We start from the raw sequence: 14616 nt of genomic DNA on the forward strand, positions 1-14616 counted from the left end.
GAAGGTCCGAGGGAGGGAAAGTGTAGAATGAAAGCAGTCTGGCTCTATTGGACCTTAGCCATAGGCAAACTACAGCTCCCAGGGTTGCATAGTATCGAGCCATGGAAGTTAAAATGGGGCCAAACTGTATTTCGTTTACACTATACATGCACCCTGAAGCTGCACGCATTGTTTCATTGGACACCTGATTCTACCATCTTTGGATGCATCTATTATTATTATTATTATTATTATTATTATTATTATTATTATTTGATACAGAGTAAGTTTAGTACACAGCAAACAAGATCACTATGCTGGCTTTTGCATTTGATCACACTTCGGACACTTCCCAAGTGTCTAGGACTGTGTGGTGTATGTCCAAATAATGCGTGTAGATCCCAGTAGGGGGGCCTTTTGCAGCTGACAGATGGTAATTTGGCAGTGCAGATTGTTTTTAAGTGCAGGCCAAGGTCTTTAAGTACTGCACCCAGTGTGCCGATCACCACTGGGACCACCTTGACTGGCTTGTGGCAGAGTCTTTGAAGTTCGATCTTTAAATCCTCATATCATGTACGTTTTTCCAATTGCTTATTGTGATTCGATCGTGAGGTCAGTCTGTCGTTGTTATTATTATTATTATTATTATTATTATTATTATTATTATTATTAGCTGTACCCGCCACAAACTGCTGTGGCCAACCTTCCCTCCCTCTTTCCTTCTTGCTTTCTCTCCTTCCTTCCTTCCTTCCTTCTCTACCTCTTTCCTTCCTTCCCCTCCCTTTTATTTCTCTCCTTCCTTCTCTACCTATTCTTGGACTGTAACTCCCAGCAGTCCTCCTGATTGATCTATCTACCTGCTATCTATCTCTATCTAATCTATATATCTTATCTATCTGGAGGATTGCTGGAAGTTGCAATCCAGGAATAGGTAATGGGAAATATGTACGGATTGGGATGCTTTCAAAGAAATCCAAGGAGAAACAAGCTTGCAGCTTGGAAGCAGTGCATTTGGAGCATCCCCCTCCCCTAAAGGGCCTGGTCTAGGGGATGTTGGGAGCTGTCGTTTTCACACATGCACTGTATCATCATTTAGCTTCTGGGGGTTTTGAAGTCATTTCCGCTATTTTTTGGGAGGGGTTTATGAATGATGGTCACTCCTTGGTCTGTTAGGGGTGTGGTGTCCAAATTTCGTGTCAATTCGTCCAGTGGTTTTTGAGTTATGTTAATCCCAAAAAAGAACATTACATTTTTATTTATATAGACTAGTCGTCCCTGACACTCGTTGCTGTGGCCCATTCTGTGTATATGTGTTTTGTGTGTGTATGTGTGTGTGTATATTTGTGTGTATATGTGTGTTCGCCTATACATGTAGTTTTGCACATGCGTTGTAATGTATTTTTTTTATTTTAATCCTCTTCTGCTGTATTTTTCCATGTTTTTATGAGTGATGGTCACTCGTATGTGAGTGATGGCCACTTGTGGGCCTGATAGGTGTATTGTGTCCAAATTTGGTGTCAATTCGTCCAGTGGTTTTTGAGTTATGTCAATCCCACAAACGAACATTACATTTTTATTTATATAGATTATTTGTATCCCGCTTTTTCTCTCTGAAAACAGAAAATCAAATACACTGTAGGACTAATGCCGTTTGACACCACCTTAAATGCTATACACGCAGTTGTAGTCTTCTAAGATCTTTAGCTTCCTCTGCCAAAATATTGTTAGTTACCTCGCCAAACTACATCTCCCAGGATTACATCACACTTAGCTTTGGTAGTGAAAGCGGTGGCATCTCTGTTTTATCTCTGTTTTCGAAGAAAGAAAGAAAGAAAGAAAGAAAGGTCTCTCTTTCCTCCCTCCCTCCTTCCTCCTCCCCCCCCCCCCCGCCCCCTCCTTTACTTCTCCCGCCAATTATTTCATTACTTGGTACCTGAAATTAATCTTTTTGCCAGGCAGGTCAGCGGGCTGCTGTTGATGGGAGCGGGGCGCCTCCTCCTGCTCCTGGTGGGGCTGCCCTGGGCCCGGGCCGGGCTCTCCCTGGACGTGACCTTTGTTATTTCAGCCTCCGCTCGGCAGCGCAAGAGAAACAAGGCGAGCACGTTCGACCCTGATAAACATTATCCTTCAACCACCGGGGACCCCGGCGGGGTAAACGAGCTTTTCCGACAGGGCCACATCAGGAACACACATTGAGAGCAGAAAGCACAGAAAAAGGGGGACTGAGGAGCAGGGACAGGGAGGCGGGGCTGCACTGGAGGAGAGGGACACAGAGAGAGAGAGAGGCAGTCGGGAGAAGAAAGGCGAGTCAGCGGCGGAGTGCGGGGAAGAATGGCAGAGAGGAACAGAAATCAAATGCTGGGGGAATTGGAATGAGTGAGCAGGACTGGTCCTTTCCATAGATAAAGTGAGGCAACTGCTTCAGGGAGCATATGGATTGGGGATCGGCAGCAACAATATTTGCAGACTTTAGGGGCAAAAACGGAGTCAGAGGGTGGATCTACAACAGGTAAGGGTAAATGTTGGGAATCTGAGATGTTAGGCTCAAACTAACCCTCAATTTGGGGTGATTCCACCATAAATCTATATAAATAAAAATGTCATGTTCGTTTGTGGGATTAACAGAACTAAAAACCACTGGACGACTTGACACCAAATTTGGACAGGATACGCTTAATAACCCAATGAGTGACCATCACTCAAATAATTGATTTTGTCATTTGGGGGTTGTAGTTGTGGGATTTATAGTACATCTACAATCAAAGAGCATTCGGAACCCCACCAACAACTGAATTGAACCAAACTTAACATACAGTTCTCCCATGACCAACAGAAAATACTGGAAGGGTTTGGTGGACAGTGTCCTTTGGTTTTGGAGTTGTAGTTCACCTACATACAGAGATCACTGTGGACTCAAACAATGATGGATCTGGACCAAGCTCTACACGAAGACTCAATATGCCCAAATCTGAACACTGGTGGGGTTTGGGGAAAATAGAATCTTGACATTTGGGAGTTTTAGTTGCTGGGATTTATAGTTCACCTACAATCAAAGAGCATTCTGAACCCCACGAATGACAGAATTGGGGGCAAACTTCGCACACAGAATCCCCATGACCAACAGAAATATGTATTTAAGGCCATCCAGTCCAACTCGCTTCACGGGGCAAGAAAACCTAATAAAGCCCTCCTAACAAAGAACCATCCAGCCATAGATATAGATAGATAGATATGATTCACAAACACACAAATATAGTATCATATATTTGAAAGGGACCCCTAAAGAAGGACAATTATATGCTGCATGTTCCAGAGTAGGCAAACCAGACACTGAAAAAGAAACAGCAAGAAATACTGTTTGCCCACAAGCATAAAGAAATTACATATAGTAGAAACCAACACTTTCTCATTACTTTATTTTCCAGATCACCAGACTGGCCCACAGCAACTCGTGGCAGGGGACGGCTAGTATAGCATAAATATAACTATGTTCAGATTTCACCTGAACATAAGGAAGAACTTCCTAACTGTGAGAGCTGTTCAGCAGTGGCACTCTCCACCACCGACTGCCTCTCTCTCTGTGTGTGTGTGGTGGAGGCTCCTTCTATGCAGGCTTTTAAACAGAGGCTGGATGGCCATCTTTTGGGGGTGCTCTGAACGCGATTGTCCTGCTTCTTGGCAGAGGGTTGGACCGGATGGCCCACGAGGTATCTTCCAACTATGATTCTGTGAGTACTAGAAGCAAACTTCATAACCAGCAGAAACTTAACGTGTGGTGAGGCAGGATAAGCATCCATTCAACAGGATGGCAAAGGATTGCAGCGTCACAACTGTAGGTTCAAAAACATGTATTGAAGTAAGAAAGAAATCCATTTTGGATAGAAAAGTAAACTTGGGCCTTAGGAGGTGTTTTGGACTTCGACTCCCACAATTCCTAACAGCCTCAGCCAACATCTCCCAACAATGGATTCCTCCAGGCAGCAACTAGCTAGGCTTTGAAGCTACAAGGTCCTTAAATGCTAATTAAGGTGACCAATTGCAACATTCTCACTTGCCTCAAGCAGACAACAGTTCTTTCTCTCACCCTGGACATTCCATAGATATACAACCTCACTTATCTAGTTTCCAACAGACCTCACAACCTCTAAGGATGCCTGTGCTGCCATAGATGCCAGTGAAAGGTCAGAAGAGAATGCGTCTAGAACATGGCCATACAGCTTAGGAAAACTCACAGCAACCCAGTGATTCCGGCTATGAAAGCTTTCACAAGGCAGCGCCCAAACATGAATCAAGGAACATGAAAGGCATGGCAGACTACTTCAACCAGAGAAGTCAACCATAGCAGAGCACCTGATGAACCCACGTGGACGCAGCATATTATTTGAGGACACAGAAATGCTGAACCACTCTAACAACCACCATGTCAGACTACACAGAGAAGCCATTGCAATCCACAAGCATGTGGACAATTTCAACAGAAAAGAAGAAACCATGAAAATGAACAAAATCTGGCTACCAGTATTTAAAAACTTGTAAATCAAAAGAGTAAATAAAGAGCAACATTCAAGAGGGGCTTATTCCTAAATAGCGGTGCTCAATGGGAAAAAGGTCAGTAGAGCAAGGTCAGTAGAGCAAGGTTCCCTCTATCATCTCATGCATATATAATCTAGTAGCTGTGAAAGAAAGAAAAGTTAGAGCGATTGGGGCATTATTTTTAGACCCATCCTCCTACTTGGTGTGCCTTTCCATGTTAAGAATGAGATCTTTATGATTAGCTCAACCTGATCCAATGTAGCTCGCATGAAAGTATTTCCATGGCTTTCAACGGGACTTATTTCTAAATAGGAGTGCTCAGTGGGAAAAAGAAAAGACTAGGTCAGTAGAGTAAAGTTCCCTCCATCTTATCATGCATGGATATTTCAGTAATTGTGAAAGAAAGAAAAGTTAGAGCGATGGAGGCATTACTTTTTGACCCACCCTCCTACTTCGTGTTCCTTTCCATGTTAAGGTTGAGATCTTTATGATCAGCTCAACCTTGATTAGCATTTAATGACCTTGCAACTTCAAAGCCTGGCTGGTTGTTGCGGGAGGGATCCTTTGTTGGGAGGCATTACTTTTGACCCACCCTCCTACTTTGCGTCCCTTTCCAAGTTAAGGATGAGATCTTTATGATCAGCTCAACCTGATCCAATGTAACTCCCATGAAAGTATTTCCATGGCTTTCAACAGGACTTATTTCTAAATAGCGGTGCACAATGGGAAAAAGAAAATACTGTCAGTAGAGGAAGGTCCCCTCTATCATCTCATGAATAGATAGTCCAGTAGCTGTGAATGAAATAAAAATTAGAGCGACGGAGGCATTACTTTTTGATCCACCCTCCTGCTTTGTGTGCCTTTCTTTCCATGTCAAGGATGAGATCCTTATGGGCAACACAACCCGATCCTCTGTAGCTCTCGCATGGAAGCATTTCCCTGGCTTTCAAGAAGGGCTTATTCTTAAATAGCAGTGCATCAATGGAAACGAGTCTCACTGAAATCCGGGGCTGGGAGACTTCAACGGGTAGCTTTCTTCTCTCCTGGAGGATGTGGAATGACTCCAGTTTTGATTCCCGTGGAACAGATCGTGGGCTCGGGAAGAGGTTTTATTTAACTCCATAGAGATGATGTAAACATCACGAGGGCAGAGGAGGTGCCGCGAATTCGGGGGGGGGGGGGACTGGCCTTCACGGCGTCGTGGGTCAGAGGACTTCGCGCCCCAGTGAAACCCGCCGGGGGTTTGGAGCACGCGCGGCCCCGTCTTGGCCGAAGAAAACCCTTAGGATTAGACTGGGAAGGCGGCGGGATCCACCTCCAACTATTGACACAGAACATTAGAGAGACACGAGGAACGTCCAAGCCCGACTCACAGGATTGACGGGCCAGTGCCTTTGATAGACAAACATCATTATTAGGTCGAGAGGGAATAGGAGCAACTGCCGGACAATTTCTCTACCAAGTACCATCCTAATTCTGGATCCATTATTCAAGGAATTCTATGTGTCTTTTTATTTTTACCTCCTCCTCATCATCATACTTTTCATCGGACGGATTTATGTGTCAGAGGCGAATTGGAGTCGCTTTTGGTGTGAGAGATATGGCCGTCTGCAAGGACGTTCCCCAGGGGCCGCCCTGGTGTGTTACTATCCTGTGGGAGGCTTCCCTTATATCTCCTCATGGGAAGCTGGAGCTGACGGGAGCTCACCTCTTCTGGTGGACACCGAGGCTCTTTAGCATGATAGGAATTGGTGATATGAGAGAAGGAGGAGGAGAAGGAACCAAGGTAGAAGAAGGAGAAATCATTGAGAAGGCACCCGTAATCCTGTTGGTCTGAATCCAGGGGAGAGCGCGGATGAGCTCCCTCTGTCAGCTCCAGCTCCGCATGCGGGGACATGAGAGAAGCCTCTCACAAGCATAGTAAAACATCAGTTTCTCAAGTCGCTCCCGACAGGAAAAAAAAGAACCCTCAGTCTTAGTTCTTCACATTGAGCTGAGATTGAGAAGGAAAATACACGTGAATTTATTGTTGACTGTCAACGGAAGCATTTCGTAGGTGAACTTCCTCACCGGATATTTGATTTTCTTCTCAAATCAAAGTAGTTACATTTTCTGGTTTGTTGGTTGGTTGGTTTGTTTTTTCAATGTTCAATCGGCTCCTGAAGACTGCATTTACATCGTCTGATTAATGCAGTGTGACACCACTTGAACTGCCACGGCTTAATGTTATGGAATTTTGCAATGTCGTTGATTTGCAGAGAAACAGATTTAAAATAATAATAATAATAATAATAGCAGAATTGACGAGAAACAACTGGAAAAGCTTACACTATAAGAGGAATTGTAAAGACTCTGCACAAGTCAGTAAAGGTGGTCCCAGTGGTGTTCGGCACACAGGGTGCAGTGCCTAAAGACCTTGGTCTGCACTTGGAAAGAATCGCTAGACGCTTGGGAAGTGTCCCACGTGTGATCAAATACAACAGGCAGCGATCTTGATTTGCTGTGTACTAATCAAATAACAACAACAACAACAGTAATAACAACAACAATAATAATAATCGGCAAACTACTCTGGGACTTCCGAATTCAGACTGACAGAGTTTTGGAGCACAAAACTTCACGATCGGATGAAAAAAAAAGCACAAGTATGGATTGTCAATGTTGCAATCCCAGGTGACAGCAGAACTGACCAGAAGCAACTGGAAAATCTTATACGATCGTGTCAGCAGTGACTTGTGAAACTGCAAGTCGCTTCTGGTGTGAGGGAATTGGCCGTCTGCAAGGACATTGCCCAGGGGACGCCTGGATGATTTGATGTTTTTATCATCCTCATGTCCCCGCATGAGGAACTGGAGCTGATAGAGGGAGCTCATCCGCCTCTCCCCGGATTCGAACCTGTGACCTGTTGGTCTTCAGTCCTGCTGGCACAGGGGTTTAACCCACTGCGCCACCACTTACACGATATGAGGATTTAAAGATCGAACTGCAAAGACTCTGGCGCAAGCCAGTCAAGGTGGTCCTAGTGGTGATCGGCACACTGAGTGCAGTACCTAAAGATCTTGGCCTGCACTTAAACATATTCAGCGATGACAAAATACCATCGGTGAGCTGCAAAAGGCCACCGTACTCGAATCTGTACCAGTACATCACACAGTCCTAGACACTTGGGAAGTGTCCAAAGTGTGATCCAATACAACAGCCAGCATAGTGGTCTTGTTTGCTGTGTAGTAATCTTGCTGTGTTAATAATAATAATAATAATAATAATAATAATAATAATAATAGAAAGGAATGGCTTCTGATCCGCATCCTCCATCTTAGGAAACCTTTTGTGATGTCAGGATTGCCTCCTACCTGAAGCTGTGTGAGCCTGGAGCACGGAAAGAAAGGCTTGAGATCCTTGACCCTAGAAGCCCACCTTGACAGGAACCAGTCCTCCTTTTCATGCTTTGCCCAGAGACAGCTTCGCTCCGCGAATACACACAAAACCCTACTTGCTTTTGCCTGCAGCCAAAGAGGCACCAGGGGGGTTTCTTTGGCCATAGGGTTTCTCTTCGGGATCCGCAGGCCTTTCTGGTTCAGCGGCTCCCTGCTTTCTTCTCCCTCCGAAAGGACCTTCTCGCCTTCCTTCTCCTCAGGCTGAAGCGAAAGCAGCTCGGCCAGCCACGCGAACCCGCTTTTTCTCCCGCGAGCGTGCCTTGGCGGGAGAGTTCGCCTTGGCAGGGAAGCAACGGAGAGACCAATTTCCGAGGAGGTTTGCAGGGAATGTGTCTCCTAGTTAACATATCAATGCAGAGGAAGGGATGGAGAAAGGATTCCAAACACTGGAGCTGAGCTTTCCCGGAGGCTGTGCTTCTGGCCCGTTGAGTGGTCTTGAAAATGAATGACGGGGCCTCAAGGTGCATGTACACCATGCCTCGGCAAACTTGGGCCTTCCAGGGGTTTTGGAGTTCAACTCCCACCATTCCTATCAGCCTCAGGCCCCTTCCTTTTCCCTAAGCGGCGAAGTGGGAAAAGGAAAGGGCCTGAGCCTGATAGGAATGGTGGGAGTTGAACTCCAAAACCCCTGGAAGGCCCAAGTTTGCCCATGCCTGATCTACAATGTGCAATTAATACACTTTCATAGCAATGGCTCAATATAATGGAATCAAGGGAGCTTGAGCATTATAAGAAATATAATGGTGGCCGACAGGTTGGAAAGTTGGAATCCTAAAACACCAAAACATCCGGGCGTTCCCTGGGCAATTCTCTCCAGTTTCTCAAGTCGCTCCTGACACACACAAACACACAAAACTCCTAACCCTAACCTCGGCTACAATTTGGATGGGGGACCACCAACGAATGCCAGATGCTGGAAGTTGTGTTTCAGAGGAAGGAACTGGTAAAACCACCCCTGAGTGTTCCTTGCCCGAAGAAAAATGCTGTTGAATTCATGGGGTCGCCATAAATCGACAGGGCACCTTATATATATACACACACACATACAGGCATGGGGGGGGGGCTTGAGGAGCTTCAGCTCCCCCCAGAAATTATCAGGCTGGTCTGCGAGAAGGTCTTGTTGTTCATCCGTTCAGTTTCCGACGCTTCCTGACCTCATGGACCAGCTCACGCCAGAGCTCCCTGTCGGGGCCGTCACCACCCCCAGCACCTTCAAGGTCAATCCAGTCACTTCAAGGATGCCATCACTGATACGTTATTTAAACTGTTATGTTTATTCATATCATGATCTGATCACCATGCTCAATATATCCCATATGCAGGGGGGTATTGGGATAGCGATACAAAAGGTTTGCTAGGGTAGATCCTCACCCCCCCCCCCAATCAAACTCTCACCCCCCCCCCCCCCGAATAAAAATCCTGGCTACGGGCCTGCACACATATATATCACATACACGAACAGATCTTAGGACGCACATTTTAAACACAAGCATACCCACGCAACAACTTGTATCCTTAAAGAAAACAACACTAAAAGAATTACTGAAAACAACACTAAAAGAATTGTACAGCAAGATTGAACAATCCCCCCTCACGAACTTCCATTGCCCTTCCTAATATTTTTCACCTGGATTCATTCATTCCTCTGTTCATTGATTTTGAGAATCATAGAGTTGGAGGAGACCTCGTGGGCAATCCAGTCCAACCCTCTACCAAGAATCAGGAAGATCACATTCAAAGCAGCCCCGACAGGTGGCCATCCAGCCTCGGCTTAAAAGCCTCCAAAGAAGGAGACTCCACCACACTCCAGGGCAGAGAGTTCCACTGTTGAACAGCTCTCACAGTCAGTAAGTTTTTCCTAAGGTTCAAGTGGAATCTCCTTTCCTGTAGTTTGAAGTCATTCTTCCCATCCTAGTCTGGCACCGCACTGAGTGCCTGGGTCAATGCTATGGGATCATGTGGTTGGCAGTTTTGTGTGGCACTAGCCCTCTTTGTCAGAGAACTCAAAAGAAAGACCTTGCAAAACAACAACTTTCTAAATCCCATAACATTGAGCCATGGTAGATAAAGTGAAACTGCAGATATGCCCCAAATGATATCTGTGGAGGGTTGATTGCAGGTACTGGAACCAGATCTAAAAGGACAGCTGGAGTCAGGCTGGCTCTACACTGTGGTGGAGGCTCTTTCTTTGGAGGCTTTTAAGCAGAGACTGGGTGGCGATCTGTCGCGAGTGCTTTGAATGCGATTTTCCTGCTTCTTGGCAGGGGGTTGGACTGGATGGCCCACAGAGTCTCTTCTAACTCTATATTCTATGACTCTAACCATGTCTCAATGCTGTGGAATTATGGCGTTTGTAGTTAGGTGAGGCACCGAAACTTTTTGGCAGAGGACGCTAAATACCTTGTCAAACTACAACTCCCATAATTCCATAGCATTGAGCTATGGCAATTTAAGTTATATCAAACTGCATTAATTCTGCAGTGTAGAGGTTTTTCTGAGGACACTGGAGTCTTAAGTGGGGGGACCTTTCCCAGCCCCTCCCCCAAAGGGGCCACTTTTCACCGGGCCCTGATCCGACCCATTGCGAGGAGGAGGAGGAGGGGAAGAATGGGGAGAAGGAGGGTTCAGATGCCGACAGACAGAAACGGAAGACTCTCCCAGGGCTCCCACGTCCGTCAAAATCCCTCCCCCAATCGGGAGCCGCCTGCCTCCGTGGTCCCGCCTTCCTCGGGGCGGTGCCAGAGTGATTGACAGCCCAGGAGGCCCCGCCCCGCCCAGCCCCACGTTGCTGCGCGATTGAAATGCAGACCCTCTTCTTGCTCGGGTGGCTGCCTCAGGAAAGGGACTGCCGCGGGCTCCGTCGCCCTGAACCCGTGGCCGGGACTCGGAGGCAGGCCGGGCCTTCCTGCCCAGCGCGGATCGAGGCCGGGCTTCGGCCGGAGCGCCCAGGAACAGCCGGGTCCCGACTCCAGCCATGGGTGAGTCCGGCGGGGAAAGCGAAACAGATAGAAAGACAGACAGACAGACAGGGCCGGCCAACGAAGAGGCTTCTGCTTTTTGCTGGCTTGGTTGGCGTCCACAGTGCTGGGCCGCCTGCAAAAGGGCGACTCGGGGAGAAAGGGGAGAGAGGCGAGTTAGCGCTGGAGTTGGCCCACTCGCACCCGATCGTCCGCTTTCCCTTTCCATCCCGGAGTGGGACTTCCTTAGCACTTCACAAGAGTCCTAGACATGTCCAGTTTCAACCAGGCGTTTCCTGTTGAGCCCCAAACTCCAGGAAAGCGGGGTGGGGAGGGGAAGGCGTAGGAGACTGCGAGGGACAAACTTGGACCCTCCAGGTGTTTTGGACTCCAACTCCTACCATTCCTAACAGCCTCGGGCCACTTCCTTTTCTCCCTCAGCCGCTCAAGAATGGGCAAATCTCTCAGCTTCAAAAGGCAAACGTCTTTCTGAGCAAAGCTTGGTCGGAAACAACCTGGATAGGGCCTTAGAGTGCGTATGATCTAGTAGTATCACGGATACAGTGCATCTACAGTTTAGAATTAATGCAGTTTGACACCAGTCGAACTGCCATGGGTCTATACTAACCAAGGAACCATAGCAGGGAAGGCTAAAGATCAAGTAAAATGACAATTCCCGTGAATCCATGGCAGTTGAAGCCCGTCAATGCATTAATTCTGCAGTGTTGATCAGTCATGGGCAAACTTGGGTCGTCTAGGTGTTTTGGACTCCAACTCCCACCATTCCTAACAGCCTCAGGCCCCTTCCTTTTCTCCCTCAACCGCTCAAGAATGGGCAAATCTCTCAGCTTTAAAAGGAAAAACCGTTTCTGAGCAAAGCTTGGTCGGAAACGGCCTGGATAGGGCCTTAGGGTACATATGATCTAGTAGTATCATGGATAGGGTGCATCTACAGTTTAGAATTAATGCAGTTTGACACCACTCAAACTGCCATGGCACTATACTAACCAAAGAACCATAACAGGAAAGGCTAAAGATCGAGCAAAATGACAATTCCCGTGAATCCATGGCAGTTGAAGCACCTCAATATATTAATTCTACAGTATAGATCAGGCATGGGCAAACTTGGGTCAGCTAGGGGTTTTGGACTCCAACTCCCACCATTCCTAACAGCCTCAGGCCCCTTCCTTTTCCCACTCAGCCCTAAGGCGTATGATCTAGTAGTATCATGGATAGGGTGCGTCTACAGTGTAGAATTAATGCAGTTTGACACCACTCGAACTGCCATGGCTCTATACTAATCAAGAAACGATAGCAGGAAAGGCTAAAAATCGAGTAATATGACAATTCTCACGAATCCATGGCAGTTAATGCATTTATCCTACAGTGTAGATCAGGCATGAGAAAACTTGGGCCCTCAAGGTGTTTTGGATTTCAACCCCACCATTCCTAACAGCCTCGGGCCCTTTCCTTTACCCCTCAGCCGCTTATATTGTTCACCAAGTTGGGGACAAGTCACCTAGGATTTTTATTAAAGTCAGCTGAAGTGATGTCAGCTTGTGGTAGCCCACTAAAGAAAAGCTGAGATACATAACACAAGATACATTATAATGCAATGCAATATAATACTACTACTAATAATAATATGACATCATTATATATTTATATTTCATGTAATATTACTAATAATATTACAATATAATGGTATAATACAATATGGTAATATTTAATACTGATATTGTACTATGCTAATAATATAGTATATTGTGTTTATGTGTATGTGTGTGTGTATGTTGTCAGCCGTTTTGAGTCCCCTTCGGAATGAGAAGGGCGGCATATAAATGTTGTAAATAAGTAAATAAATAATACGGTAAAACATGCTTAAGCGGCGGAAGGGGCCTGAGGCTGTTAGGAATGTTGGGAGTTGGAAGTCGAAAACATCTGGAGGGCCCAAGTCTGCCCCTGCCTGCCTTAGAGGCCCTGGAGTCCCCTTCCTCCTCTTCCCCCATTTCTGAGGCCTTCTCCTTGCTTGCTTTCCTTCCTTGCAGAGCCGGCCTTCGGGGAGGTGAACCAGCTGGGCGGCGTCTTCGTCAACGGGCGCCCTTTGCCCAACGCCATCCGGCTCCGGATCGTGGAGTTGGCCCAGCTGGGCATCCGTCCCTGCGACATCAGCCGCCAGTTGCGGGTCTCGCACGGCTGCGTGAGCAAGATCCTGGCCCGCTACAACGAGACGGGCTCCATCCTGCCGGGGGCCATCGGGGGCAGCAAGCCCCGCGTCACCACCCCGACGGTGGTCAAGCACATCCGGACCTACAAGCAGCGCGACCCGGGCATCTTCGCCTGGGAGATCCGCGACCGCCTCCTGGCCGACGGCGTGTGCGACAAGTACAACGTGCCCTCGGTCAGCTCCATCAGCCGCATCCTGCGCAACAAGATCGGCAACCTGGCCCAGCAGGGCGCCCACCACTTCGAGGCCTACAAGCAGCACCACCATCACCACCACCACCACCCCCAGGCCGCCCCGCAGCCCGCCCTGCCCTACAACCCGCTCTACTCCTACCCCAGCCCCATCGCGGCCTCGGGCGCCAAGGGGCACACCCCGCCCGGAGTGCCCACCCTCCACAGCGCCGTCCACTTGCCCCGCACCTGGCCCTCCTCCCACTCCGTCACCGACATCTTGGGCATCAGGTCCATCACGGATCAAGGTAAGACCCACAGGCCCCTCAAATCAAGCCTACATCCCCAGCTACCCCGGCCATTTAATGCAATGTCTTTCGATAATGACACGAGGAATTGGGTCGATGTAAGTTTTCCGGGCTCTATGGCCATGTTCCAGAAGCATTCTCTCCTGACGTTTTGCCTGCATCTATGGCAGGCATCCTCAGAGGTTGTGAGGAATCTTGGGACCAGTTTGAGGCCCATGTGAGGACTTGCTTTCGTGGGAATGGCATTGAATGACCCGTGAAGATGGAGCCCAGACTATAGAATGAATGCAGTTTGACAATGAGACTTGCCTACAGGCGTATTGAAAGTTTGTACTTATGGAGCAAAAGTTATGTAAAGATTTGGTTTACGTTTACATCTTTGAGCCAGATAAATGTTATAGGCCTAGTAAATATGATAGGCCAGGTAAATATACATACAAAGAAGGGGCCTCCTGGTGGCTCATGGGGAGCGGGGTGAGCTCCCGCTGTTAGGCCCAGCTTCTGCCAACCTAGCAGTTCCAAAACATGCAACTGGGAGGTGTCTACCAGTTAGAAAACATGTAACTTCGGGTCCTTCTACACAGCCCTATATCACAGAATATCAAGGCAGAAAATCTCACAATGTCTGCTTTGAACTGCGTTATCTGAGTCCACACTCAGATAATGTGGGATTTTCTGCTTTGATATTCTGGGATATAGGGCTGTGTGGAAGGGCCCTTGAAGGACAATGCGGCTCATCGGCTTAGAAATGGAGGAGAGCACCAACCACCAGAGTCGGACAGGACTAGATTTAATGTCAGGGGAAACCTTTATCCTTACCTTTAAATAATAATAATAATAATTCCGAATTCAGACCGACAGAGATTTGGAGCACAATACTCCTGACCTCACAATCGCGGGGGGGGGGGGGGGCGGGGGGACGGGGACGGGGGACAAAGTATGTTACAATCCCAGGTGACAGCAGAATTGATGAGAAGCAACTGGAAAAGTTTATAAGATAAGAGG

General features: G+C 47.4%; 1 protein-coding gene across 1 annotated transcript in view; it reads left to right on the forward strand.

The window, feature by feature from the left end:
* The first annotated feature begins 10845 nt into the window (after positions 1-10845).
* PAX9 (paired box 9) overlaps positions 10846-14616 on the forward strand; it is a 58491-nt gene continuing 54720 nt past the window's right edge. Inside the window, exons 1-2 of the mRNA XM_060759063.2 lie at positions 10846-10927; positions 12955-13611. Of these exons, the coding sequence (XP_060615046.1) occupies positions 10924-10927; positions 12955-13611 (661 nt within the window). The 5' untranslated portion in view covers positions 10846-10923. The remainder of the gene's footprint in view (positions 10928-12954; positions 13612-14616) is intronic.

Source organism: Anolis sagrei, chromosome 1, assembly GCF_037176765.1.
Source record: "Anolis sagrei isolate rAnoSag1 chromosome 1, rAnoSag1.mat, whole genome shotgun sequence".
Taxonomy (NCBI): domain Eukaryota; kingdom Metazoa; phylum Chordata; class Lepidosauria; order Squamata; family Dactyloidae; genus Anolis; species Anolis sagrei.